This window comes from Sciurus carolinensis, chromosome 17 (assembly GCF_902686445.1).
Source record: "Sciurus carolinensis chromosome 17, mSciCar1.2, whole genome shotgun sequence".
Lineage (NCBI taxonomy): Eukaryota > Metazoa > Chordata > Mammalia > Rodentia > Sciuridae > Sciurus > Sciurus carolinensis.
Window position 1 is genome coordinate 26,935,359 of NC_062229.1, and position 27,626 is coordinate 26,962,984.

Here is a 27,626-nt window from a genome sequence, read left to right on the forward strand (position 1 = left end):
ATAAGTAGTTTCATACTGATAGAAGGTATACAGCTCTTCATGTAAAATAAATTAAAAACTTCTAAGCCAGACATAGTGATCTACACCTGTAATCCCAACAACTTGGGAGACTGGGGCAGGAAGATCCCAAGTTTGTGGCCATCTTGGCAACTTAGTGAGACCCTGTCTTAAAAATAAAAGATAAATAAAAAGGGATATAGCTTAGTAGTAAAGGGTCCCTGGATTCAATCCTTAGTACTGCCAAACAAAAACAAAACCTTTTATATATCTTATTAGCTTGAAAATAACATGTATAAAACAAAAACAATACAGAATTCAGAGTAAGAGATTAGCATAATTGTGAAAATGACAGATCAGAACAAAACATATTACGATGCAAAGCAGTAAATTAAATAATTAACAATATTAGTTATGTATAAAAATTCTGAATACACCAGAAGTATAGTTTAATCACACAGGAAATAGTCACCACAGTAAAAATTACTAGTTATTAAGCCACAAAGAAAATCCAAAAATATTTCCCCAAGGAGAAACCAACTGGGTCTACTTATTGATTTCAATGTCCTAAAAGTATATGCTAAAAACCAGAGAGCTAAAAGGAAAAATAAACCTATCCCCTCTGACTTAAAAAGAAATCTTTCTAAATAACTTTTGGGTTAAATGAGAAACTAAACAATAAAAATAAATTGGTAATGAACAATGATGATACAATGAAAACCCTAGGGTATCAACAGACTGTGGGGTAAGACAACATAAATGCATTTGTTAGAAATCAAGACACTAAAGAAATAAGCTTTTAATTCCTGAAACTAAAGGGGAAAACAGGAAATTCAAAGATTCTAGAAAGAATTAATACAGAAAGAAAACCAATATCATTAAAAAAAGTGTAGCTTATAAGTAAAATCAAAATCTGATTCTTCAAAAACAAAAATAGATACTTCTTGAGCTAAGTCTCAAGGCTGAGGACTAGTAATACCACCAAACACTTACAAAACTGAACCAGAGCCTTGTATTTAGCAATATCTGGCAATTCTACATGACAGATTATAATTTTTACCCATGCTCATTTATTAAAAATTTGTGAAAAATCTCTAATTTTGACACAACAAATTTAACAGTATATTAACAGAAAAATAACTTTGCGGGCTGGGGATATAGCTCAGTTGGTAGAGTGCCTGCCTCACAAGCACAAGGCCCTGGGTTCAGTCCCCAGCACCGCAAAAAAAAAAAAAAAAACTGTTTGCTTATATATTTATTTTAATCATACCATTACACAAAATTAATTGAAATAAATCCAAATAATGAAAATGAAAGGTACCTATAAACTCTACCAATTCCACTTCATCAACACAAAGTAACCATTCATTAATTGGTGAATATCCTCCCAATTTTGTTTTACCTTTTTATAACTTAAAAAAAAATTTTATTATGCAATATTTAATATACTTGAATAAAAAGAACATTACAATGAACTATGTACCAAACCACCCAACCTAGAAAATCATTACCACCAATACAGCTGAAACCCTGTAAACATGCCTGCCTCTCAGAAGAAACTATCTTGCTCTCAAGCATTCTTCAGTTTACTCTATGTGCATGTACTCCTAAACAATATATAGTACTTAATTATGTGTTTTAAACTTTTATATAAATACTATATTATACATTCTCTTCATCATTTTGCTTACGCATCATGCTTGTGAAATCTAGTCATGTTGACAAATATTTCATAAATTTTCATCAATGGGTAGAATTTAATATGAACACTGAACAATTTATCCCCATGTTGATGTATGTGCAACAATACTGTTTTAAACATTCTTTGAAAATCTGAGTAAGAGCTTCTCCATGGTACATTCACAAAAGTGGAACTGCTGTGTCACAAGATGTGATATCTTTTACTTGATATTGCCAAATTGTCTTCTAAATTATAGAAGAGTTCCTGATGTTCTGTAATCTTATCATCCCTTAGTTTTGTCTGACTTCAGTTTTTCTCAATGTGTAAAGTATGAAATAGTATCTTATTATGGTTTTAATTTGCCTTTCCCTATGCTAAAGAGGTTGAAGGTCTTTTCCTGTTCAGACATTTGTGTTTCTTCTTCTATAAATTCCTGGCTTAGTTTCCTGATTAGAATGTCTCCACTAATCAAAATTTCTGGCTTAAATATTCTAATGAAAGACTTCAATGAGGCCTGATTATTTGTAGAAAGAAGAAACCATTCATTAACCCTTTCTTTCCCAGAACACATTAGTCTAACATGAAAATCAATGTCTCGATATACAGTTTTCATCAGCACTCTTCAATGTTAAATGCAACTTTGTCCTTAATCTCTAATCCACATTTCAAATTATCAGACTACAAATGGAAAATTCCTATTTATAAGGTTTGACATCATGTGCATGTAACACTAGGACGCATTTTTCCAAGACTAAACTAAAAACAAAGCTGACTGCACCTTCAGATCAACAAATCCTTAAAAATTAAAACTAATTTCCTAAATGAAAAACAAGGTCTTCAAAACATATATGGTCCCAAAGGGAAAAAGTGGATAACAACCCCAAAAAAAGCAATAAATACTGCCACCCCAGGTAAGTAACTCCTGACAAATGAGTGCACACAAAAATACATTGGGAAGGGAGAGGGCAGTTAGGAATACCAGGAACTATAACATTCCAAGAAATTGATATACAGAGTGCCTGAAATAAACTAAATGCCACTTTCAGAATATTTGCTATCATGAAACCCAATTTCTTAGGTAAGATGTATTTAATTGAAACCCTCTTAGAAATTATTTTCAGATAAACAATAATCAATCTGACCAACTAAAGGTCTGACCAACTAAAGGTTAACTGGCCAAATTCGAGTGGGTTAATACTGGACAAAGATAACCTACCTACTGCGGGTGCATCATACTCATCACCAAGCAGAATTTCTGGAGCAGAGTATGCAAGAGATCCACAGCTTGTAGTGAGCTTCTTCCCTGGTTGAAATTTGTTGCTGAAACCAAAGTCTGTCAACTTTACAAGACCTTGTTTTTCAAAGAAGACTACATTCTCTGGTTTTAAGTCTCTGTGAACCACATGGAGTTTATGGCAATATGATATAGCATGAACTATCTGAGCAAAGTACTTCTTGGCCAAGTCTTCGTTAAGACCCTCCTCATGCTTCATTATGTAATCAAACATATCTCCTCCGTCTCCAAGTTCTAGAATAAGATATAGTTTGGTCTGGGTGTCAATAACTTCATAAAGGCGAACAATGTTAGGATGTTGCACTAGTTTCATACATCTCACTTCCTGGAAAAGATGACCAGTGGCTAGAGTGTCCAGTTTTGTTTTATCAATAACTTTTACTGCCACCTTTTCACCTGTAAAGACATGCCTGGCAAGCTTAACCACTGCAAAATGACCTCGACCCAAGGTTTTGTCCAGATCATATAATCCAGCAATCTTTCCATCATATCCTCGTTTGAATCCTGCCATGCTGGTCCAAAAGGAGGAAAAATATTTATAATATTTGAAATGTATCTTCTCATATAAGAATATCTGGTGAAAATAAAGAATTCATTTTCAATGTTGCCATGGACATCTACAAAATAAGAGGAGAAACAAAATTAAATTTCTGTAAATTTTCTTTTTTTTTTCCCTTTTAAGAGAAGCTTAAAGTAAATAAGTCAAGACAAAATGAGCCAGGGTTATTTATAAGAACCTGTTTCTATATTTAGAGTTTATTATAAAGTAAAGGTTGAGAATTTAAATATTACATTAGATTTTGCAATCTGAAAAAAAAATAGTTTATTGGAAGCAATTTTTGACGATGTCAGAAATAAATTGGCACGTTTGATAAGCTGTGTTTAAAAAACAATCATTTTTCCAAAAATAATTTCACTTAATGTCTTAAAAAATACACAGCAAGAGTTAACAAGAATAGGAAAATACAAAGAATAAACATCTGAACAGAAATCCCACAACGTTTTCCTCTCACCCTAAAACAAGCAATATTTTCTCTAAGTGTAAAAAGTGCCTTGGTAAAGTCTTCTTTACCCCTCTGCATCTCCAAATTGCCTTGGGACACTTCCACCCTATGTGGTCTATAGATATTTGAGCACTCCATTTTCCCACTCAGACTGAAAGGTTCCTTCTATTCTAAGCTCTTATTTTGTTTTCTGCTCTACCCCAACACCTAGGACAGTGCTTACATATGGCAGGTACTCAAAACTGTTTTATCAAATTTTGAAATGTAACTTTTTCTTTCCCAAAATGTTTAAGAGGCAATTGTGTGTTCTTCTGTCACTAGTGCCTAGGTTAACACCTAGCACACAACATTTGCTAACTACTACTACTTACTCCTGCTACTCATTCTTTCGTCCATTTTTATTACAGTTTTCCAACTCTCAGAGACAAATTACCATGGCCTGCTTATATTTAAAAAGTAAACAAGCATGTACTCTTACACACCATTTACATTTTAAAGACAATTTGGTCTTCAAGACCGAATTTTCAATCTTTATACTGTAAACTCCAAACACAGAAATAAGTTCTTATAAATGATCCTGACTCAGAAAACTGTCTAAAATTATACAAATGAAGATGTCACTTTAAATCTCACAGACTGAACTCACACTTTTATTTTTCTGACTAAAATTTAACAGAAATGAATAACAAAATACAGTGAGGGATACAGCAACCTCCCAAGACTAGCTCTGTTTGCTATTAGTGTATATTCATCCATTCAGTAAAGCCTTTCTAATTCTCTCAGTAAAAGGTTTCCTATTTTTAGTCACACAGTATTAAGAGAAGTACTTATGGTACTTAATCCATTTAGGAGAAAATATTCCAAAAAACTAAATTTTACATACAATAAAGTCGTTTTTGAAAAAATCAACACTGGCAATACACTCCTTAAAATTTCATTTTTATTTCAAAGAACCTAAGCTAACATTTTCTGATATTCTACTAGAGGTATTTATGCAAAATGATTATATTGTATCAGTGGCTCCTGACAATCCTGAGAGATGAGCACTAGTTTCAATTTTATAGCGAAGAAGAGAGACTCTGTCCTAGGTATAAGTGACTTAAGTGAAGCACTGAAGATAAGATTCAATCCTAACTCATATTTTAAAGCCCATACTCTTTATATTTGGCTACTTTAATCAATGTTACATGTGGGATACCTTATAAAATTAAAATATCAACCATAAAAATGGCATAAAGTCATTCTCATAGTCATCTCACTTCAAAAAAGATAAAAATCTCATGTTTGGGGTCATCTCAAAAAATTTATAGATTAGGAGCTTAAAAAGTCAATAGTGATATGTTTACTAACATATTTTGCATTTTTTAGGAATTACTACAGTAAGTAACACTACCATTCCTTGAATGAGTACCATGCCAGTCATATATCAAATGCTTTACATTATTCGTCATTCAATCCTACCTCAGAGACAGGGAATATTAGCCCCATTTAGAAGTACAAAAATATTAAGTAACTTGGCCTAAGAAGGGCTAGGATGTAAAATAGCTGGAGTCAACCCCAGGTCTATCTGACACCAGTCAGTACTTTTATGCTGTTTCTGCAAGTAGACTTCAGAACCAAATCTAAATTATTAATCCTATGTTAATATTTTTAAAAATAAGAAACCAGTATGCTGTGTAGGCGTTAGGAAAAAGCAAATTTCTTCTACACTTCATACTATCTTTGTAATCTGAGGTAATAATTTTAATAATAGGATTAAAAAGAAAATCCAAATTGGAAGATTTAGTTGTTTAGACAACAGCTCCCCAAAAGAAATTCAGGTATATTTAACCTTTAAAAATAAAAACTGTAGGCTAACTCTAGGGAATAGGAAGATATCTTTAAATCTTTTAATTTAATTTAACTGTAAGGGCAGTAATTATTCTTAAAATCCTACTCCGAGTCTATATGTTTCTTTCTATTGCTCTAGTTTGCAAATGTAACTTTAGTTTTCAAAATAGACTCCTTCAGGCTCTCAAGTTATATAATCTTTGTTATTTTAATCTATCATCTTAATTTAGATGTGCTCCTGAAAAATAGCATAAAAATCAGATTTGATAAATGAACCTTTTTTTAATTAAATGGTATTACAAAAATAATAATTTTTTTAAAATGGTTTTTTTCAAGGTCCCAATATACGCAGAGATAATCACCATTAACACCTTAACATTTCTCTTCCCAGACATGTGCCAACAGGACAAAGTGAAATAATTTTTAGTCTACTAGCAAGCTCATAGAAAATAATCTAATAGATCTCTTTGATTAATTACATTATCAGAGAATTTACTTTTGGTACAAGTGCCCACTTTTCAAGAGTATGAAACTATAATTCCAATTGGATACCTAAAAACAGGATATTATGATTAATTTAAGGTTGGGAGGAAAAATAGCTTTGTTAATGAATATCGTTTAAAACACTAGTGCAATATCTAATCCTACTATCAAGTGCATTTTGAGTTAGAATAAGAAATAATTCAATTGTTTTTTGATCTCTGAGGATCTATCTCACAGTGCCTGAAAGTCATTCTGAACACCAATGCTGAATGTTAAGATGTGTTTTATATAAAGGTGAACGTGTATCGGTTCCAAGACATACCCTGCAAACTGCATACCGAATAATCCTTGTTATCACTGTATTTTGTTAGTTGCTTCTTTCTCCTAGAAGAAAATACAGAAAAACATTTCCAGTTTAGTTCTATTTGTTTTAACTATGCTTAGAGTCAAAATATAATCCATAAGGTCAGGTTTTTATACAAACATATAAAAATGGCAAAATTTGTTTTTAGTGACCCAGTCTCCTCCTATTATCTTTCTGTATTCTGTAACTTACAACTCCTTTTGCAAATCTTGAGTAAATAGAAATTTCAGAGTGAAAAGATACAAAGAAATTTTTCTAAGTAGACAGGTCAAAATATTATTCCACTGGAAGGAAGAACTAATATCAACAAATAACATTCGCCATTTTCTAAATGCCTACTTCGAACAGACCCCTGAATCCGCATTCTGCTGCATTGTCACTATAAGCCTGCAAGGTAGGCCAATCAGGCTCAACTTGGCAGATAAGCAGCAGACTCAGGTTCCAACTCTGCTTCCAAGCCTAACCCATCTCTAGAAGCCCCTGTGGGTTCCTGAAATATCCACAACAGGAGCCAAGGAGAGCACTTTACAAGATACTCCTCTATCAGGCAAACAAATCAATTCTGATGCCAGTATCAGCAAACACAAAAAACACCTCTAGTTAAGAGGCTTGCCACATGATAGTAAAATTAAAATATCACTATGAACAAAAGAATGTGAGTAGATCACTTATATCCAAGTTTATGGTACAGTGAGGTAATGCTAACTAAAGTAGCCTTGCAGACCTTTCCACAACCCTGAATACCACAAACTACTGAAAGGCTTAAACATTCACATTCACATCTTACACTAATGGTAAGTGTCCAGGTAATCATTAAGCCCAAGCTCACATTCACTTGGGGGGAAAGGAGTGCAAGGGAGTAGGGAAAAGCAGGCAGGAAAGGTGAAAGAAGGAAAGGTAGGTGACCTCTGGATGTGAAAACAAATCTACTGCTGTGAAGGAGAGAATAAGGACAGAGAGTTATGTAGCATAAATGAAGCTAGCAAAGCCAAGGCACAGGTCCACATCTAGTGACGGGCAAACCCTGGGATACCAGCCTGCTCCAAGTTAAGTATGATGATAGCTCCTCCCGTTATCCCTACCTGCTTCTCTTTCCAACAATCCCTGTTTCACCTGGTCTCGATGGCAAGGCTAAGCACTGGTTCTGAAGGCCAATGACTAGATTTGGATCTCAGCTCACCAATCATATGCCACAGGACCTCAACAGTTACCCAACCTATCTGTGTGGTCAGTTTCCCCACTAAAAAATGCTAGTAATAAGAAAACAACAATCCCATAGACTGTGGTGAGGATTAAATGAGTTAATACAGGTAAAATGTTTAAAATAATGCCTGGCAAAAGAGTAAGCCTTCAGTAAGTACGATTCACCCCCATTACCATTGCTACAATGATGGCACTTCCATTTCCCAAGAAGTAATTCTTCTAATTGTTTACCCTATTTCAAAAGAAGAATTCACTGAACTAGTATCTCTTTTGCTTTCATAAATATTCCACCCAGTTTTGCAAACTATCAAACTGAAATTGAGTGCTACAAGATTTTGAGGTAAAGAAAATAAAGCCTTTAGCTGTGCATCAAAATCTGATGATTTTTAAATAAAACATCTCAAAAGACCCCTAAGTATCTACTTTTAAAATATTCAGATAACCTTCTATCAAATTTACTCTTTAAAAAAGGATTAAGTGTTCCTTTACCTTTTTTCCCATCACAGTAATATATTCTTAAGAAAATATGTTAAGCACAAAAGAGAAAGCAGAAAATAAGAAGATATCCATAGTCCTAGCACTGAAAATTAGCGTATTTTGGGGGTCAATATTCAAATACTTACAATAGCTACTTTTATTTTATAAATGTGTGATCATTATATCATATATCCTGCTTTTTTCACTTAACATTTTATTTTGGTTTAATTTTTTTGTTTCAATTATGAATTAACTGTCTGTTTTGTTTGGGAAAAATACAACTAGAACATGCAAATTATCAAAAAGGGAATTTTTAAAAAATCATCCATTATCCTATCACCTATGATAACATGTTAACATTCAACTACACAGTCATTCAAATTATTTCCTACGTAAAATATATGCACAGACACAATTTCTTTTTTTTAGAAAATAAGATAGTACGGGGGTAAGGAAGGTGATATCAGGGACAGAGAAAGTTTTTAACAATTTTATAAATATTTCTTTCCAAAAACCAACCTGGAGGAGTTAGCACAGATCACTTTAGAAAATTTGAGACATGCTAAAGAGCATAAAAAATAAATTAATTACAGGTGATTTTTTTAATCTCTTGGATGATGACTTCTCATCAGTTCAGGTGCACGTCTTTTATACTTGGGCTTCTTTACAAAGATACTGTCATGAAGTTTGATAGTTACTTTACACATTTTCTCATGTACTAAAGTCTTCAGCAATGACTACGTAGGAAAAAGGACAGCTTTTTAAACCACAAACACCACTAAATTAGGCCATTCTAAAGCAGGCTTCTTATTCAGCACATGCTCATACATGTATATAACTAGGCTGGACCTAAATGAAACAGACCAACTTGCCAAGAGTGTTTATAATATGGAAATTCATGTTTAAGAAACAAGTACTGGTATGTGTTGCAAGAATCTATTGATGTTCTCCAGCTAAAGAGAGGAGAAGCAACTGTAGGGTGTAGGTGTGGCTGGAGAAGAGGAAGGAAGTGTGGGTGGCCGTACACACGTTTTGCAAGCTGCTGAAAACAGTTGTAGAACCAGCCTCTGTTAAACCTACTGTCAATTTGGAATCCACTCTGCTATTCTTGTTAAAACTCACTTTTAGCTTTTTGTTGACATCACTACCACTGCAGTTTGGTCTGTGTAGCAAATGAACTAGAACAAAACAATATGATGGCCCAAGATGGCTCTCCCTAGATACCACTCTGGACCAATCCATGGTATGAGAAAGTGGAAGAATTTAAAATAAAAGGGCTGTAGGCAAGTGTAAGGCTACTCATATATAGCTCTCTACATTTTGTTTGAAATATTATAATATTTTCCCCTAAAACCAGAACATCAATATACAGTGTCTGAAGGCAGTGACTGGGTTGCCGAAGCAGATCAATCCTTTAAGTGCTGGCTTAAGTCATCTTATTTCCTCTAAGTGTTTAAATAAGCTACAGTTTTAGAATATATCAAGGAATCTGAATGAACTAAAGAGTCAGGCAAATCATTCACCAGCTGATGTAGAGTGGTTCTTAGTATTTGTGGAGAAAAAGGGGCTAACTTCCAAGCCACAAAACTTGGACCAGCAACACAGATAATAAGCTCAAAATCCGAAAGAGAATCTGCCTCTTATTAAAGTGATAAAAAGACTAAGTATGTCACCATTTCTACCTAGGGTAAGTGTAACTTAAAAATCATTATGGTGACAATTGTGACATAAGGTTTAATAAAGAATGACTTAAACAAAAGCTGGTGTGTAGAAATTACTCCAAAATAAATCAAACCACACCACCATTATTCATTATTCCCAGAAAACCAGAATGTAAACTGGAAGCAAAGGAAAATTTTTAAACGTTTATACTATAAATCTCTCCTCTTCCAAAGCATTGTCAAAACTCGTTTTAACTCTCTATCCCCACCCCCTCCAATATGGGATGGAGATAACCATTAAAAAAAAAAAAAAAAAAAAAACACTCAAAAAAGAATGATGAACAGGGAAGAAGAAAAAAAAAAACTCACCCTTAAATACTGGTTGACTGACTTAAAAGACAGAATCATTTGGAAATGTTCTTGTACTTCAAGAGCCTTAAAATTGTTCATATCCTTGATTGAGTAATATTACTACAAGTTTATAATCCCTAATCTGAAAATCTGAAATTCTCCAAAATCTGAAACTTCTTGAGTGGCAAAGCTTGGTAGAAAAGTCTACACCATAAAACTTTTGTGACAAAATTATTAAAAATATTGTATAAAATCATCTTCAGGTTATGTGTATAAGATGTATATGAAACAAATGAGTTTAATGTTGAGATTGGGTGGGTCTAACCCCTAAAATATATCATTATGTATATGCAAATATCAAAAACTCTGAAGAAACAAACCCCAAATCCAAACACTTCTAGTCCCAAGCACTTCAGATAAGGAATATTCAATACATACTAAACTTGTGTCTTAAAGATGCAGACAAATATTTATATTCAATAATGTTCAGTAATGTTTAAATATGCTCCCAAAATCAGAAATAACCTAAAAGTCTGTAATACAGAAATTGTATTACCCAATAATGTTGGGTATCACTGTATACCCAACATTAGTACTATGCTGGTATATTTGAGACTATTTAATCTGAGGAAATTCTCACAACATAATGTTAAGTAAAAAAAACTTCATACACTAAATTTCATAGCATATGATCTCATTTTTCAAAAAGTATATAATTTGTGTGAATGTATATATTTTAAAATCTAAAATGTTCAGTTAGAGTTTTTCCTCTATGCTTTTCTGTTCTTTTAAAGTTTTGTCAGAGAATAAGTGCTGCTTTATAATCCAAAAGAAAGAGGCTATTAAAATTTTTATTTTCTATATTTATTTACTTTTACATGAAAAAATTTATCAAATAAATTAATTTCTCTCAAAAAATACTGTCTAATGCCTATTTATGTAATCCTAATAAACCAAATATATGTGATGAAATATTCCCGATTCTCCAAAGGGAGAAGGTACATAATTCCTTCAGGCTTAGGAACAGGAATACGGAGTCATTTTCATTTACAAATAATTTGAGCCCTAACTGTGGAGGGCACAATGCAGTTCCTGCCCTTGAGAATCTTACAAATGAGTTAAGAAAATAGGATCTACATATCAAGAGATAAATTACACTAGTTAGCCTAGGTGAAGTGTATAAAAGGATGAGGAAAGGAACTACAGAACAGGATCACCAAGGGCAGGGGTTAGCCACAGACTAGGGTTCATTCTTCAGTGGGGAGTAGCGAAACATCATTTACATAAGTGAGGTAAAGAGAGGCAGCCAAGAGGGGCTGGTTAACTCAGGAAAGGGGAACATCAGTGTGGGTGAAGTTAGAATTTTGGGTGGAGGTAAGATAAATTCTTTAAGGTTAAGGAGAAAGCTAATTCTAAAGAAACCCTAATGGCTCAGCATTAACCCTCTTTTACAAATGATGGAAAACTTGCCATACTAAATAACTCACCACACATACAGCTTTGAATTATATGTCCTTTTAATCAAAACATCAGAGTAAAAATGCACAGGAAAAGTTTGTTACACAAGAGTGATATGAGGTCTTAAGATATCTTTAGGTACCAATATGAAAGCAAAATAGAAATAAGATCATTAGAGACTTTAAGCCAATTTAAAAAGTTCAGAGTTACCTAAATCACTAATTTCTGTTTCTGATTTGTTAAGAGGTCTCTCATACATACTATTCTAAAAATCTACTAATCTACTACTAACCTCAATAGGGTTATACAGAAATAAATTTTACAGCAAAACCACAATTGATTTTTGCTTCACTTCAAATTTTAAAAATGCCTTTTACTGCCACAATTACCCATCAGAATTCCAGTATTATTTGAATATAGGCCTCAAAAAGAGGGAACAATTTAATTAGTAATCTACATACTCAACTTTTTACATTTGTTATTATCATTTAATTCCTCACAATAAGTGACATAATAGAGGCATCATACTGACTTTCAAATGAGAAAACAGGGCCAAGGAGGTGAAGGACTCACTCTGCCTCAGTCCTAAACCCTGTAATAACTGCCTAGATTATACCCCAGACCCCACCAACTTGGACCTTTCATTTTTCTTTCCTATAAATACAATGCTTTCTCTTTCTAATTCCCTGAGAAACTAAAGCACTAAAAAATCTATTTTGACATTTCTGGTGTTCCTCCAATTCTGATATGCCCAGCAAGTTACTTGCCCCAGCAATCAATTCAATGGAGAAAATTCTCCAGTGCCACTAAAGAATCATCTAGTGAACATCATTAACAAATAATTCAGTTTAAAACTTTTTGAAATGTTTAGAAACTATTTGTTAAGTCAAGGAAGGAAGTTACAGGTAAATGACCTTTCAAAAGATTAATTAGTCATTTAAAAATGGAATGGCAGCTTGAAAATAACTTCCTACAATTGTTTGCATACAATTTTGTGGATGGTAAGATATCCCCCAATCCCCAGCCAACACAAACTAAATCAGATAAAAATTTAGGCAGGTTCTATTTTTTTTTTTTTCTTAAAACCTTTATCCTTTCCTAAACTGCAATTTAAATGCACTTTGCAAATTATATTCTTTCCAGTTGTTTTCTGAAAAAGCATTTTCCTTCACAAGAGGATTAGTAAATACTTATCAAATAGGAGAGCACAGAACAAAAATCAAGCCTTGAAACTGTACACCGAATATTCCAAATATTTTAAGTTTCTTTAGTACCATCATAATGCTTTATGCCAATAAAGCGAACTGTTGAACCTGCAGATAATGGGGTAAAACAGAAAGCAAAATTTTACTCTTAAAATTCACTCAGCCTAGCCAGGCGTGGTAGCATATGCCTATAATCCCAAGCAGCTTGGGAGGTGAATCAAGAGGATTGCAAGTTGGAGGCTAGCTTCAACAATTTAGTAAGGCCCTGTCTCAAAATGAAAAATAAAAAAGGGTTGGGGATATGGCTCAATGATAAAAGTGTCCCTGGGTTCAAGACCAGGCACCAAATAAAATTCGCTCAGCCTTTGTTCACTGCTAAATAAAAAGACTATAAGAAAGGGGGTAGAGGGAAGGAGAAAGTGCTAGGGAGTGATACTGGCCAAATTATATTGTTATATATTAATGAATATGTAATAACAAATTCCACCGTTATATACAACTATAATTCACAAATTAAAAATGTGTGGGGGGGGATTTAGTTCTGACACAATAAAGAAAAAAGGGAGGGACTGTACAATATCATTATTAGAAATCCAAATATAGTACACTGCAGTTTCATAATCTGTCCATGAATATTTGGTTAGTATACTGTCCTAAATCTAAAATGAACTTTATATAGATAAGTCATACTGTAAAACTTGCATTTAAAAATCCAATATAATCTGACTAACATAGCTAAATATTAAATCAAAGTTGACATATACAAATATTTCCCCATCTATGCAACATAGAGTAAAACACATTAAGAGGTATGTACATACAAATGGGAGAGAGGGAACACAAGAGAATGGCAGTTCTAAAATTTCACATTTCAAAGTACCACATTAGCTTTTCTTATTATCTTCACTATGAGGTACATTTTAGAAATGATCAAAACTCATTTTTTCAGTAAATATGCAGTGAAGCATGACAGAACAATGAAGTGTAAAAGTCACTCCACTTATATGAACAGGCATGTCTTTATCTATAAAGTAGATAATCACCACCTTCTAGTTATTGTGAAAGCTAATAAGCAGGACAAGGTATGAGAGGGATGAAACTTACAAATGACTTTTCCCCCTCCAACTTTTTAGAACTGGCCTTCCTCCCTGGAATCTCCCAGGAGATTCCAATATTAGAGAGAGGTGGTAAATTTAGTTCCCCAAAATTTCTTGTTATCAATACCCTCCCCAATTAGCCCAACACCCCAACTGGATATATACTAGAAAGATCCCTGACTCAAGTTCTTTACAGCCCTTATAGAAAACAGATATGCAAAAAGAGGTGTCCTTTCTCCTAAATATACTTCGGGGAGTTCATGGAAAGTATCCCAAAGAATTTTTCCTTTTTTTTTTTTAGGGGGGCAGTGCTGGGGTTCCAACCCAGGGCTTCATACCTGCTAGGCAAGTGCTCTAGTGCTGAGTCCCAAAAAGAAACTGTTTTCTGTTGTTTGAACCAAGAACTGAAATTGCAATGGTGGAAACAGTCTTTCCAGGAAAAGAGACCTGAGACAGCTCACTGCAATTGGGACAATAATACAAGCAGAGTGTAGGAAACAAGGTCAGACTAGTAGGTAACGGCCAGATACCCAGTCTTGTATTCCTGTAAATAACCAATTTATCTGTCTCAGATCTAGCTAGCCATCACCCATGTTTTAGGGCCCTGCTTAAAGATCACCATCCTGATCATTCCCATGCTCTCCTCACCTTCTTGCACACTAGTTCTCTATACCTACTCACAGCACACCATGCCCTATACCATTATTATCACAACTATGAGGGCATATAATTATTTATGATTGTATGGTCAATAATCTGCATACCCTAGTAGACTAAATGAGAAGTTCAGTCCACATAAGGACCATGTCCATTTTATTCAGCTCTGTATCCCAGAATCTGCCAAGTACAGCATCTATCCAAAACATATGGATACATTTTGTTGAATGAACAAATGAAGGCATAAGAAGCCAAAGAATCCTGAGCAGGGGAATGGCCAACAGAGATGACAGTTTAACAAATCACTCTAGCAGCAAAATGAAGATCAGACTGGGAGGGCAAGACTAGAGCTGGAGACAGGTAAAGAGACTACTACAAATGTCTCCAGGTAAATAATTACTTAAAGGCTTAAAAATGAGGGCAGTCACTATCCAGGCAGTGATGGTAAGAGTGTAGTGGAGAAGATTCATTTCAGAGGCAGACTCCAAGAACTTGGTGCACAGGAACAAGGCAACTAAGGAAATACACAATGACTCTAGAGGAGAGTGGCCCACAGCGTCATTCTCTGAGACTGAGAATACAGGATGGGAACACTTCCTAAGCATCTAGGACATGCTAGCAGAGTGGAAGATTTGCTTCTAGTTCTAAAATTCTATGACTGAAAAACAATTTAAATCCAACCTACCTGTATTATAGTGGGCATGGTCTCTATTAACAAGCTCATAAAAGCAAAAACTTAAGCTTCAATTTTTAAAGTTTCATCATCAAGGCATTTTCTGGGTGCACAAATGTTACTGGGCATTACTCTAGTCTGTGGATATACAGGTCGAAGAAGTGGTCTTTGACCTTCAGAAAGCTGCCAGTCTTTTGGGTCTGAAAAAGATAACTGCATGTCAACAACTGAGAAATTCAGGCCCAACAAGGGTGTGATTTGACCACACATGGAGTAACCAATGCTTCTGGAGCACTGATTTCATAACCTACATTAAAGAGTCTAGGCAAGGGCTGGAACATAGGCCAGTTGGTAGAGTGCCTGCCTAGCATGCACAAGTCCCTGGGTTCAATCCCTAGCACCACGGAGAGGGGGAAAATGTCTAGGCAAATATATAGCTGAGGGCATCTACATTTACATGGACAGACCCAAAAGCAAGACTGGGTCTTGTTTTGAGCCTGGAGACACTTTACAACTTAAAACATCATGTCCCATGGACAGATAATGCCCCCTGACTTTGAAGTAACTGCTCAGTAGCCACATGGCAGCAGACCAGGAGGCATAGCACAAGAAAGGTATAAAGGCCTGATTTGTCAAGGAAAAGCCTACCTGAGCAGAAGCCAAATGCTGAAGGTGCCGAAGCAGACTCTCAGGAGGCTCTGGAAGTGACAGCAGAGAAATAAACATTCAGGGAAGGCAGAGCAGGAATCTTCTTTAGACCGGTTCCTCCCCTACCAATGGCAAGAAATAGTTTTCCAAGGGATGTAAGACCACAAACCAAAGCAGATGTGCAGAAAAGCAAATGAGGAAATGATCTTCATGGGTGTGAATACCATAGTTCCAGATCATCCGAAGAAGACAACACACTTCGAGTACTCACAACTGGAGCCATTAAGCCCCAAACAACAAAAATACCTTCCTTATTGTCCCTCAAAGCTAGAGCCCATTCCTTTCTTTTCAAATGCTTTGAAGAAAGAATAGCTACATCCTCTCGACTTCCTCAACTACCTTTCACCCTCATGGATCTAGGTTCTTCTCCTGACACCTAATCTCATTTTTCTCATCTTCCCTGAACCCTAATCTTCTTTCCCTTTTTCCTTCAAGACCAGTTCAACCATCACCTCTAGAAAGCATTCCCAGGTCAGACTGCTTATTGCCCCCTGCTCTGTAGGGTTTTTCTATGCTCATCAAGGCATGCTTCAGTTCTCATGATGGTTTACTTCGTATTCCTCCCGCATCTTCTAAGCTCCTAAAGGCAGGAACTGATTTTTGTTCACTTCTCTATGCTATCTTCTACTCCAGGGCTCCAAATGTAGACAAAGTTTCCATGAACAAATAAACAAAGATTAAAATCCATTCAACTTTTCAAACTAAGGGTTCTAAGAGAATTTACCTGAATATACAAGTACACCAAGTATTACCTATATTCTGAATAAGTTTTCTTATGAAAATATCTTGACTCAAAACTCTACTTTATGGCTTGTTAAGCAAACAGCTGTAATGCTGTTAAATTAAGCTTTTAGAGTTCCTCATCTATATTTTTAATTCCTAAAATTCTGTCCATGTGGAAAACTCATTTGTACCCTTTTCTTCTTAGGCAGTATGACCTCTTAGAATCAGAAAAGAACTACAGGGAGGAAAAATCATGCCTTATTAATACCATTGTTTAGAATCATGGGTGTTCAATATCTCCGAAAATAACTTTTTTTTTTCTATTTAGTTTCACTTTCAATATAAAGGAAGCACCCTCGGTGAAATTTAGATGAGCAATATTTACTGTGGCCAGTAAAAATATGATGAATGCCCTTCAATTTTAATGAGGACATTTAATCTCTCTTCTTTTAGGATTATATGATTAAACCTGAACCATCATGGCCCAATCTAAATTTCTCGTCTAGAAAAGTAAAAATAAAAATTAGTATAACTTCCAAGTTCTTCATTTAAACTAGTGGATCTTAATGCAATAGAACAGAAAATATTACTCAAAATAGTAAAAAACTAATAGGGTGAGAGTAATTTGTGTGCACAAATTGAAATAATAACGGATTATGGAAATTTTAAAAATTGGAAGGTGGCACTCAAAAGTTTCTTGTCCAAAAGTCCTGAAAATAGGAGTATTAAGAAAAGTTATTACCATGCACTTGATTTTCTATGTGGTTTCAATATGTGACCTTGGAAATGTCATGTAATTTCTCTCATTTTTAGTTCTGTAAAATGGGAATGTCACCTATTTTCTACACAAAGAACAATTTTACAAATAGAGAAAAGAACCAATATGTATTTGATGTTCTTAAAAAAAAGAAACTTGTCTAATTAGTATGCTTTAACCACCATTTGTATAGTACATTCCTCTTCAGAAATCCAATTCCAAGAGAAATATTTAAGCAGACGTTGAAGACAGATTTCCTTAAGGGAATGATTTTATAAATCTGGAAAACAATGTAACAAGATTATAAATTAACAAGTTGATTACATAAGCCTGAGAACCCAGGCTTTAGAGTGCACATTCTGGTAAGTTAAAGACTGATTTGGGACCTGGAGACCCAACCCCTTCAAGGAACCAAAATGAGGCTTTTGATTTCGGGAGATTCAACAGGATGCTCAACACTTGCAGTTCCATCACTTGCAAGCTATGCTTCACCTTAAAATCTGACAAAATGCTTAGTACATTAAGTCTGTTTCGCCACCTCCTAAGACTTTGAGAATGCCCTCAATTAAATGGAAGGGAAAGAAATTAACCTGACACTTTGAAAGGTCCTATCTCCCCATAGTCTATAAATTGAGGAATCCCATTTCTTAATCCCCCCCCCCAACACTGCACTTGACCCAAACTCCCTATGAAGCTACTGAACTACATCTGATCCAAATGTGAGCAAGAGCACAGCTCCAGGAACCCCTAGCATAAAAGGCTGCCACTCTCCTGGATCCCAAGTCCAAGTCCAAGGCAGGAGGGTTTTTTTGTACAATGGTCCAGAAAGAAATCAACAGGCGATGGCTATGAAGAACGTAGGTTTCCCAATCCGAAAAATTCTGACTCTCCCTTGGGAACGACGCTGCTTCTCCTTCCTTAGCCCGCTGTCCTTTCTCTACAGACAATATCCCCGTTCTATTGTAAAGCCGCAATTTGACCGAGGAACCCAGTACTGCAGCCAGATTTCTAGATTCGCTTGAAAACAGAAAACAAATTAAGAACGCACAGCCCACTGAGAGGCCGCCCGGGGCGGGGCGCGGGGCCGCGGCCTCCGGGTGCCGCAATCCCGCCGCGGCCGCAAGGGCAGGGCCTGGGCGCCGCGGCCCGCGCCGCAGTGCCGCTCCCGCCCGCCGCCGCCCCCCAGGCCGCGCCGCCGCAGCCCGGGCCCGCGTCCTCTGCCGCGCGGGAGCGCGGAGCGCGCAACTTACTTTCCCCCGCGGCGGAGCCCGGGCGGGCAACGGCGGCGGCCCCTGAGGCGGCGGAAGCCGTCGCGCCCCCGCCCCCGGCCGCCCGTCCCGCCGCACTGCCCTACCTCAGCCGGCAGGCGGGCGTCCGTCCGCAGCGGCCGCGGCGCCGACAACTCCCTCCCGGCCGCCGGAACCCCGCACCCAGCGCTAATCATAATACCGAGCGGCGGGCGGCCGGCCGCGGGAGGGTGGGGCCGAATGCGCCTGCGCGGGCCGCGCGTCACTGTGACGCAACGCCGCGATGGGGCGGGGCCGGGCGGGGCGCACCTGCGGCCGGCGCGCGGGCTGCTGTAGGGCATCCTGGTGGAGGCTGGAGGCGGGCGAAGCTATGTTGCGCTAGCTGGAGAAAGCGGTCGAGGCGCCAGAAGAACATGGGGACTGTTCGGGAGGATGAACCAAGAACACCAGACAATGGCCGGGAAAAGTAACTCCAGCTGTGAGGGGAAATCGGAGGGAAGGGACCGCGTCTGTATCCTGAGGGTGGGGGGTCAAGGAGCAACAGGCACTTTATCTTTAAGGTTCATCCCATCTCCCGATCATGTTTTAGCAAAGAGAGGGGAGAAAATTATATATGCATATACATGCATATACGTGCATTACATGTACACATATACATGTTTTTTCTTTACAGCTTCTCTCTGGGAACTCGATTACAAGGAATTTTGTTGATTTTATTGGTATTTAAACAAAAGGAGAAGAGCACAGTATGTGAATGTAACACTTTCTTTAAAGGTCAGCAGGAGACTGACCAGGCCAGGTGGCCTCTGGCAACAACGTAGAAAAATAGACTATCCGTGGTCAGTATTAAAGCACATGACGTCTGGAATTCAAAATACACAACCTGTGGCCTTGGATGGTTCTGCAGCATGGTTGCCAACTAGGAGGGTGAGATGGAAAGAGAATTTAGCGATGGCAGGAGAGGATGGAGGGGGATCCCGGTTCCCACGCTTGGAATCATGGCATGCCATGGAGACAGGCTCTCTGGGTTCCTGGAAGGGATCCCCAACAAGCCAGTGGCCAGCTTTCTCCAACTTCTTTTCACTTTGTGTCCCTCACTTCTGTGCACCCTACCTCTAAGAAAGTCCCCTCTAGCAGAGGACACAAGCACAAAGGACTGCTTTGATGCTTCAACTTTGGTTGATGCTTCAACTTTGTTGGAACTGGAGGGAGAAATCTAGATGACTTCAGCAATCTGTTGACCTGCAGCTATCAAACACTTTTGCTCTTAGACTTTCTACAGCATTAACATTGCAAGTCTGAAGATGATTGGGAAGCAGAAGTCGAGTTTTGAGAGACTCAAACCTCTTGACTCTGGGTAATGACATAAGGTGTCTTGCTAAAGAATACCTTTCGGTTACCTTAACGGTGCTAGCCCTAACATTAATGGTGGGGTGCACCAGGGAAAGTCTCAGGCTAGCCTCTGCTCCTCACAGCACCACCGTTGGAATCACTGTGACTTGGAAAGACCATGAAAGGATAATTTCATTTTGACATGGAAATTCTACTTTAACAGCAAGAGCTCTGAACTTGAATTTGTGGAATTCATTCCTTTGTTGCTGGAAGCCCATGTGCTTTTATCCTTGGGGAGGAATCACTAGTCAGGGAACCCTATAACCAAGCAAATGGAGAAAATACCATTCAAATGGTCTCCCAAGGGAATTTCAGTGGTTGAAGGCCTTTCCCCCCAGTTCTGTAGCCACTGAGAAATAACTGTAACCACAGAACAATAGCCATAATATATAAGCCCTTGAAAAACAGTATTATATTGCTGCTGTGTAACTCAAGACGTTGTGTAAATCCTCTAAGGGAAAACAAGAGCAAAAAAAAAGAGCAAAGACGTAAGTGAAAAGGGACACAATAATAAATTGTTTTAAATAAAGTCAGCTCCAATTCTCTTCCAGGTTAGGAGATATGATGCAGACCACATGGTAAATCATTTATTCATCTGCAGTATTTCTTGGGATGTGGAGTGCTGCTGGCAAGAATGTGACCCATTTTCAGTTCCACACCATAAATGTGCTAACTTGATCTGATTATGCTTGGGCAATATTTGAAAACATTCAAGTACAAATTAATATATTATTACTTAACTTTGGATTTAAGCAAATGTGCTTATTTTAATGAAGAAACCCTCTCCAATCTGCCCTGGGGTTTTCTCCAACACACATTGCTTTTTTAATGTTAGGTCTTTTTATGGACCATAAGAAGCTTTAATTAGATATACAGCACTATACAAAAACGACAAGATGGAGCACGCAGGCTGTATTACAGTCTCTGATTCAGATCTCAAAAATAACATGATGCCACTGATTTAAGAAAGAGGTTGTTTATTGGAAGGAAACCAAGGAGGTGCTACAAATGAGATCAAGCAGATTGTGAAAATCAAGCAGATTCATGAAAGAATTGCCATTTTTCATCTTGGGACCCTCAAAATCATCATATGTAACAAAGTTCTCTTCTCTAGATATTGTTAGTTTTCATAATTTATAAAAAATTTAAAATAAGCATATTTAAAACATTGAATATTCACAGAATTTGATTTTGAACTGATATTTAATGTGATTCTTTTACATTTGTAATTAGTCATTTTGTTCATTAATACTTATGCACTTCTAAATTTTGGCTTTATCCCAGTAGGACCAAAACAACTTCATTGGAATAGCCTAGATAGTTCTCAAAGTCTTTCCCTCGCAACCCCACGGGCATCAGTTAACATCCTATAACTTCCCCAAATTTGGTGACTTAAAACATTATTTTTTCAATTTCTATAGGTCAGGAATTTGGAAGTATTTTGGCTTGAATTTGCAGCCAGATGTTTAAGAGGACTTAAATTATAACTTTTATCTTAAGTATCAGCTAAGACCCAGTGTGTGTGTGTGTGTGAATATACTTTTGATCTTTGATAGTTGCTAAGAAGAATTGAAAACACCAGTACTTTCAATTTTTTTTTTTTTTTTTTTTTTAGCGGTACTGGGGATTGAACTCAGGGCCTTGTGCTTCCGAGGTAAGCACTCTACCAGTTGAGCTATCTCCCCAGCCCACCACCAGTACTTAATTCTACTGGTTTGTAACCAGTTGATCTGGCATTGGGCCAGGTGCTATTTAGTTTTGAGTCCTTTCTCCACTGCTAAAAACTATGTGGCCAAGGGCAAGTTGCATAATGTTCTGTTTCCTCTTCTGTAAAATGGGAATAATGGAGAGAATAATGGTATATTTCTTATAAGGTCTATGTAAAAGCAGTGGTTCTCAAAGCAAGCTTCCTGGACCAGCAGCATGAGTTTCCTTTAGAAACTGGATCAAAATAAATGCAAATTATCCAACTCCACTTCAGATCAGCCGCATCAGAAATTAATTTCTCTTTTTGAAGGCTTCCAGGTGACTTTGGTGAAGGTTAGAGTTTGAGGACCACTGTTTATGGGACTGAATTTATATAAAATGTCAGTGCCTGGCAAATGTAAATAGTATATTAATGAACATTTTTTTACTTTTATTTATTTATTTTTTTCTTGCGGTACTGGGGATCGAACTCAGAGCCTTGTGCTTGCAAGGCAAGCACTCTATCAGCTGAGCTACCTCCCCGCCCCAACATTTTTTTAAATGAGTGCAATATAATGTTGCCAAAACATACCAAATTTAATTTAGGCCCAAAGAAGCATGTCCATTTTGATCTTCTAATCAATAAATACTGCTTAATCCTTTGTCCAAAGATTTCAGTACAGCCTCCTAAATCCTTCATGATCTGGTTCCTGCTCTCCTTTCCTGCTCTTTCTATCCTCCATCACAGCATCTATTTTCCCATTTCTTAGAAAGGGAATTACCTTCTCATACCTCTAAGCCTTTTCCCATTCTATTCTCTCTGCTTGGAAATGTTACCTTCTCCTTTTCTCTACTTCCCACGCTTGCAGTCTCCTAAATTCATACTTTACTTCAAACCCCAGAGCCACTTCTGTTATCCCACCCCTGCCCAACCCTGGTCAGGAGTTCTCTAGGACCCCGTACCCCTTTGCACATTCCACTTATAGTATATCATTTGGTGACTGCAAATAAAGATAATTTTATTTCTTTATTTCTCCTTTCTTTCTTTTTTTTTTTTCTTTATTAGCTGGCAAGAACTTTCAGCACAATATTGAATAGAAATGGTGAGAGTGACTAGACGTGGTGGCAGACCCCTATAATCCCAGCAGCTCAGGAGGCTGAGACAGGAGGATCACAAGTTCAAGACCAGCCTGAGCAACTTTGACCCTAAGTAACTTGGTGAGACCCTATCTCAAAATAAATTGGAAAAAATAAGAGCTGGGGACGTTACTCAGTAATTAAGTGTCCCTAGGTTCAATCCCAATACAAAACAAAACATAAACAACAGAATGAATCAAACACCATTACCCTATGTAAATGTATGATTACACAAATGATATGCCTCTACTTCATGTACTAACAGAGAAACAAGATGTACCCCATTTGTTTATAATAAAAATAAATTTTTAAAAAAGGATATGGTGACAGCAGACATTTTCTCTTTGTTCTTGAACCTATGGAAAATGTCTTTAGTCTTCCACTTTTTTGGGTGGGGGCTACTGGGGATTGAACCCAGGAATGCTTAACTACTGAGCCACATCCCCAAACCTTCCTTCCTTCCTTCCTTTCTTTCTTGACAGGGTCTCACTAAGTTACTGAGGGTGACTTTGAACTCAAGATCCTCCTGCCTCAGCCTCTTGAGCCTCTGGGATTGTAGATGTGTACCATTGTACCTGGCATTGTTCACTGAAAATAGCAGCAGTTTTAAAATCTGGTTGGAAAATTGCTTTGTATTCGTAGTTTATTGAGAGTTTTGTCATATTGGATTTTTGTCAGATCCTTTTTTGGGCATGTATTGACATAACCATGTGGTATTTATCCTTTATTAATAAAGTATATTGTATTAATTTTCAGATGCCAAGCCAACCTTGCATTCCTTAGATCCAGCTTGGTCATTTTTATGTATTGCTAGATTTGATCTGTTAATGCTTTGTTAAGGAATTTTTGTTCATGTTCATGGGATATGTGGCGATGTCTCTGGCCTCATAGAATCAGGAAGAGGGAGTCCCTCCTCCTGTGTTTTCTGAAAAAAATTTATGAGTGTCATTATTTCTTCTCTAAATATTTGATAGAATTTACCAATAAAACTGTCTGGACCTGGACTTACCTCTGTGAATTTTAATTACTAATTCAATTTATTTACTTATTATAGGTCTATTCAGATTTTCTATTTCTTCTTGAATTGGATTTGATAATTTGTCTGTTTCTAAGAATGTATATATTTCATTAAGATGTCTGATTTGTTGCCATAAGTTGTTCATAACATTTCCTTATAAACCTTTTAATATCTGTTGGGTTAATAGTGCATGTGCCTTCTTTCATTCCCCCCTCCCTCCCTCCATCATCGGTCTACGTAAAAGTTTACAAATTTTGTCCAAGAATCAATTTTTGGTCTCATTGTTTTCCTCTATAATTTTGTTTCTATTGATTTCCACTCTGATATTTATCATTTCTGATCTGTTTTTTCAGGGTACAATTTGCTCTTCTTTTGAGACCCTTCTTTTCTGGGTTAGGTATTAAAAGTTGTAAGTTTCCCTTGAAATTCATTAGCCACATCCCATATATTTTTAAAAATATTTTTGTAGTTGTAGATGGACACAATACCTTTATTTTATTTAGTTATCTTTTTGTGGTACTGAGGATTGAACCCAGGGCCTCACATGTGCTAGGCAAGCCCTCTATCACTGAGCTACAACCCCAGCCCCCATCCCATATATTTTAATTGGTTGTATGTTTATTTCCCTTCATTTCAAATACCTTCTAATTTCCTGTGTGTGTGTGTGTCCTTCTTCGACTTGTGGGTTATTTAGAAATATGTTGTTTGATTTCCTAATATTTGGGTATTTCACAGAGTTACTTTTGTCCTTGATTTTTATTTTATGCTATCATTTTCAGAGAACAAACTTCTTTTTCAATTTCTATTTTCAATTTCTTTTTTTTTTTTTTTTTTTTTTTTGTACCAGGGATTGAACTCTGGGGCATTCAACCACTGGGTCACATCCCCAGCCTTTTTTTTTTTTTTTTTAATGTTTTGGGATATGGCCTCACTAAGTTGCGGAAGCTAGCTCTGAACTCGCCATCCTCCTGCCTCGGCTTTCTCAGTCACTAGGATTACAGGCCTGTGCCACCGAGACTGTCTCAATTTTCTTAAGAGTATTAGGACTTGTTTTATGGTCTGTCCTGAAGAATGTACTATGTGTGCTTGAAAAGAATATGTATTCTGCTGTTATTTGATGGAATGTTCTGTAAATATTAGTTAGATCCTGGTTGGTTAGTAGTGCTGTTCAAGTTTCCTATAATCTTGCTGATTTTCTAGATAGTATGATTACATAATATAGTAAAAAAGCAAAATTATCTGGTGAGCTTACTCTAATAATGTGAACCCTGTAAGAGCAGATAATTTCCTCTGGTTTTGTGGGCAGAAGCGGAGATCAGAGAAGTTCAATCTATGAGAAGAATTCAATGTGTCATTGCTTTGAAGATGAGGGCCACACAGAAAGGAACCTAGTTAAGTTTCCAGAAACTATGCGATTTCTAATCCACAGCCAGAAAACAGGACACCATTACTATAGCTATAAGGAATTGAATTCTTCCAACAACCAGAATGAGCTTGGAAGCAGAATCCTTCCCATAACCTCCAAATAAGAGGCCAATCTGACTGACAGTTTGATTTCAGCCTTGGGAGATAGTAAGGTGGGCACCCAGTCATGTCTACCTGGACTTCTGACCTACAGAATGGTGAGATAATAAATGTGGGTTGTTTTAGGCTGCTGTTGATTTGTTATGCAGCATTAGAAAACTAATACAACTGTCTCCAGTTTTAATTTGCCATACCTAGAAGACTTGCCTCCTGCAGGAATTAATTTCGAAAAATAAGATTTCTGGATTCTCTTAAAAAATTCAAAGATCTCGTAACTTGAGATTACATTTCTAACATTTTCTTGATTTGAGCAGTGGCTCTCCATAATCTCCTGTTAACTAGGGTCCAGCTCCTCCTGTTCATCTCCTTTGTTCTTCACCCCAAGCCCGTATCTCCAATTATAGGCCTGACTCTGGGTCACCTGAATCTGTAACTCCTGATCAGCACGTGCCCTGCTGAGAGTGGATGCTCAGTAAGTAGTTGTTCAATTAGCGAAAGGGAGATTTTTAGATAGGAATATGTGAGTGGACATTTGGGATGGCTAACCCTAATGGCATTGTATCTTTCGGTGCACCTAGGGAGCTGTGAAGGGCATAACCCACAGAGCCTGTCCACCTGAAGGAGATTTCCTGGAAATCCCATCAAGAACTTTCACTTACAAAAGTGTGTCACAGTCCCAGTTCCCAAAGAGGCTGAAGAAAAGTTTTTAGCTTCAATGAGAAAATGAGGGTTCTTATAGAAAGTAGAGAAGAGGAGGGTGGATGTTAGTTTAAGTGACACAGTTTCAACACTCAGATCACAATAAAAGACCGAAACTAGTACCCAAGAAGCTCTCTTGGGCCCTCTTCCTGTAAATACCCCTCCCCCCAAGTAACTACCTCACTCTTCATAACATAGATGTTATCAACGTTACCTCTTCTTCAATTTTGCATAAATTGAATTATGCAGAGCATGTTCTTTTTTGTGCTTCTTTCATTTGCAGAATGAACATTCAAGGAAAAAAATAAGATCACAGCAGCTCAAATTTTCTAACAAGGAACTTAATAATTAGCCTTGAGGAAACCAAGACTATTAATGATGTAATTATCTACCTCAATTCCTTGAGTTAGTTATCATTAGCTATGCATTTGCCCTTCAGCCAAGAGAAATGACCAGTAAGAACAGTGAATATCTCCTATGCTAATTTAGAAATATTTAGAACTATTTTAAAAATTGGAACCACGTAACCACTAAATGAATGGGCAGAGAACAGATGACCGTACTACTGGCTGGGGTAGTGCCTCAGGGCCACTGCTAGGTCAAGTCCTAGCCCTCAGTTGTTGGATCGGGAGGAGATCTTGGGTGGGGTTCCTCAGAGCAGGACTTGGGAGGCTCCTGGCAGTGGCCATGTATCAGTCAGTGCAGAATAAGCTCAGTGTTTTAACATTAGCAGAGTGATGGCTGAATATTAGCACTGCTCTTTACCTTAACAGTGTGAAGGTTGGGCAACCTCTGGTGAAACTGGCCACAAGGTACTCTGTCATCATGAGGAATCACTACAACTCAAATGAAGTGCCGATCTTGATGAAGGTGAGGCTGTTCTGTCCCCTTATAGACAGGAGGAGACAGGCTGCCTGGCAGGACGGACCCTGCAGCTGGAGTTTTCATCTGATAATTGAGCAGAGCTGGGCTGAGCCATCGGGGCACAGATGTCAAAACAGCTGAGCTTGCTTCCTGAGGGTAGTCTCTCAAAGTTTTACTCATTTCCGCTCACAATTCCTTTTAACTTTCCCACTCTGCTTCAGAATCAGGGGTGTTGGACACATAAAAATAACAAATAATGATACAAGCAGGGTAAGAGAAGTCAATTCAGGACTCGAGACCAGTCTTCCAGAAATAGTATCCCTATGTTTACTCCCACCCCCAACTGCCTTCCCTGCCTAAACTATAGGGAGCAACAGAATTAATTGCTCATTTTTCCCAGACTCCTTTGCATGTAGAGATGGCCATATGATCAGAG

At 37.2% G+C, this 27,626-nt stretch overlaps 1 protein-coding gene across 12 annotated transcripts in view; it reads right to left on the bottom strand.

Annotated features, from left to right (window-relative positions):
- Snrk (SNF related kinase) overlaps positions 1-19,100 on the bottom strand; it is a 44,419-nt gene extending 25,319 nt beyond the window's left edge. The window contains exons 1-6 of one of the 12 annotated variants that reach the window (XM_047530843.1): positions 18,978-19,100; positions 16,084-16,205; positions 15,448-15,635; positions 14,444-14,565; positions 6,628-6,673; positions 2,895-3,589 (exon numbers count right to left, since the gene is read on the bottom strand). In XM_047530843.1, coding sequence (XP_047386799.1) covers positions 2,895-3,483 — 589 coding nt within the window. In that variant the 5' untranslated portion in view covers positions 3,484-3,589; positions 6,628-6,673; positions 14,444-14,565; ... (1 more) ...; positions 16,084-16,205; positions 18,978-19,100. Of the gene's footprint in view, positions 1-2,894; positions 3,590-6,611; positions 6,674-14,443; positions 14,566-15,447; positions 15,636-16,083; positions 16,206-18,977 lie in introns of all 12 variants that reach the window. The other 11 variants (XM_047530837.1, XM_047530838.1, XM_047530844.1 and 8 more) reach the window with 11 other exon arrangements.
- Between the last annotated feature and the right edge of the window lie 8,526 nt (positions 19,101-27,626).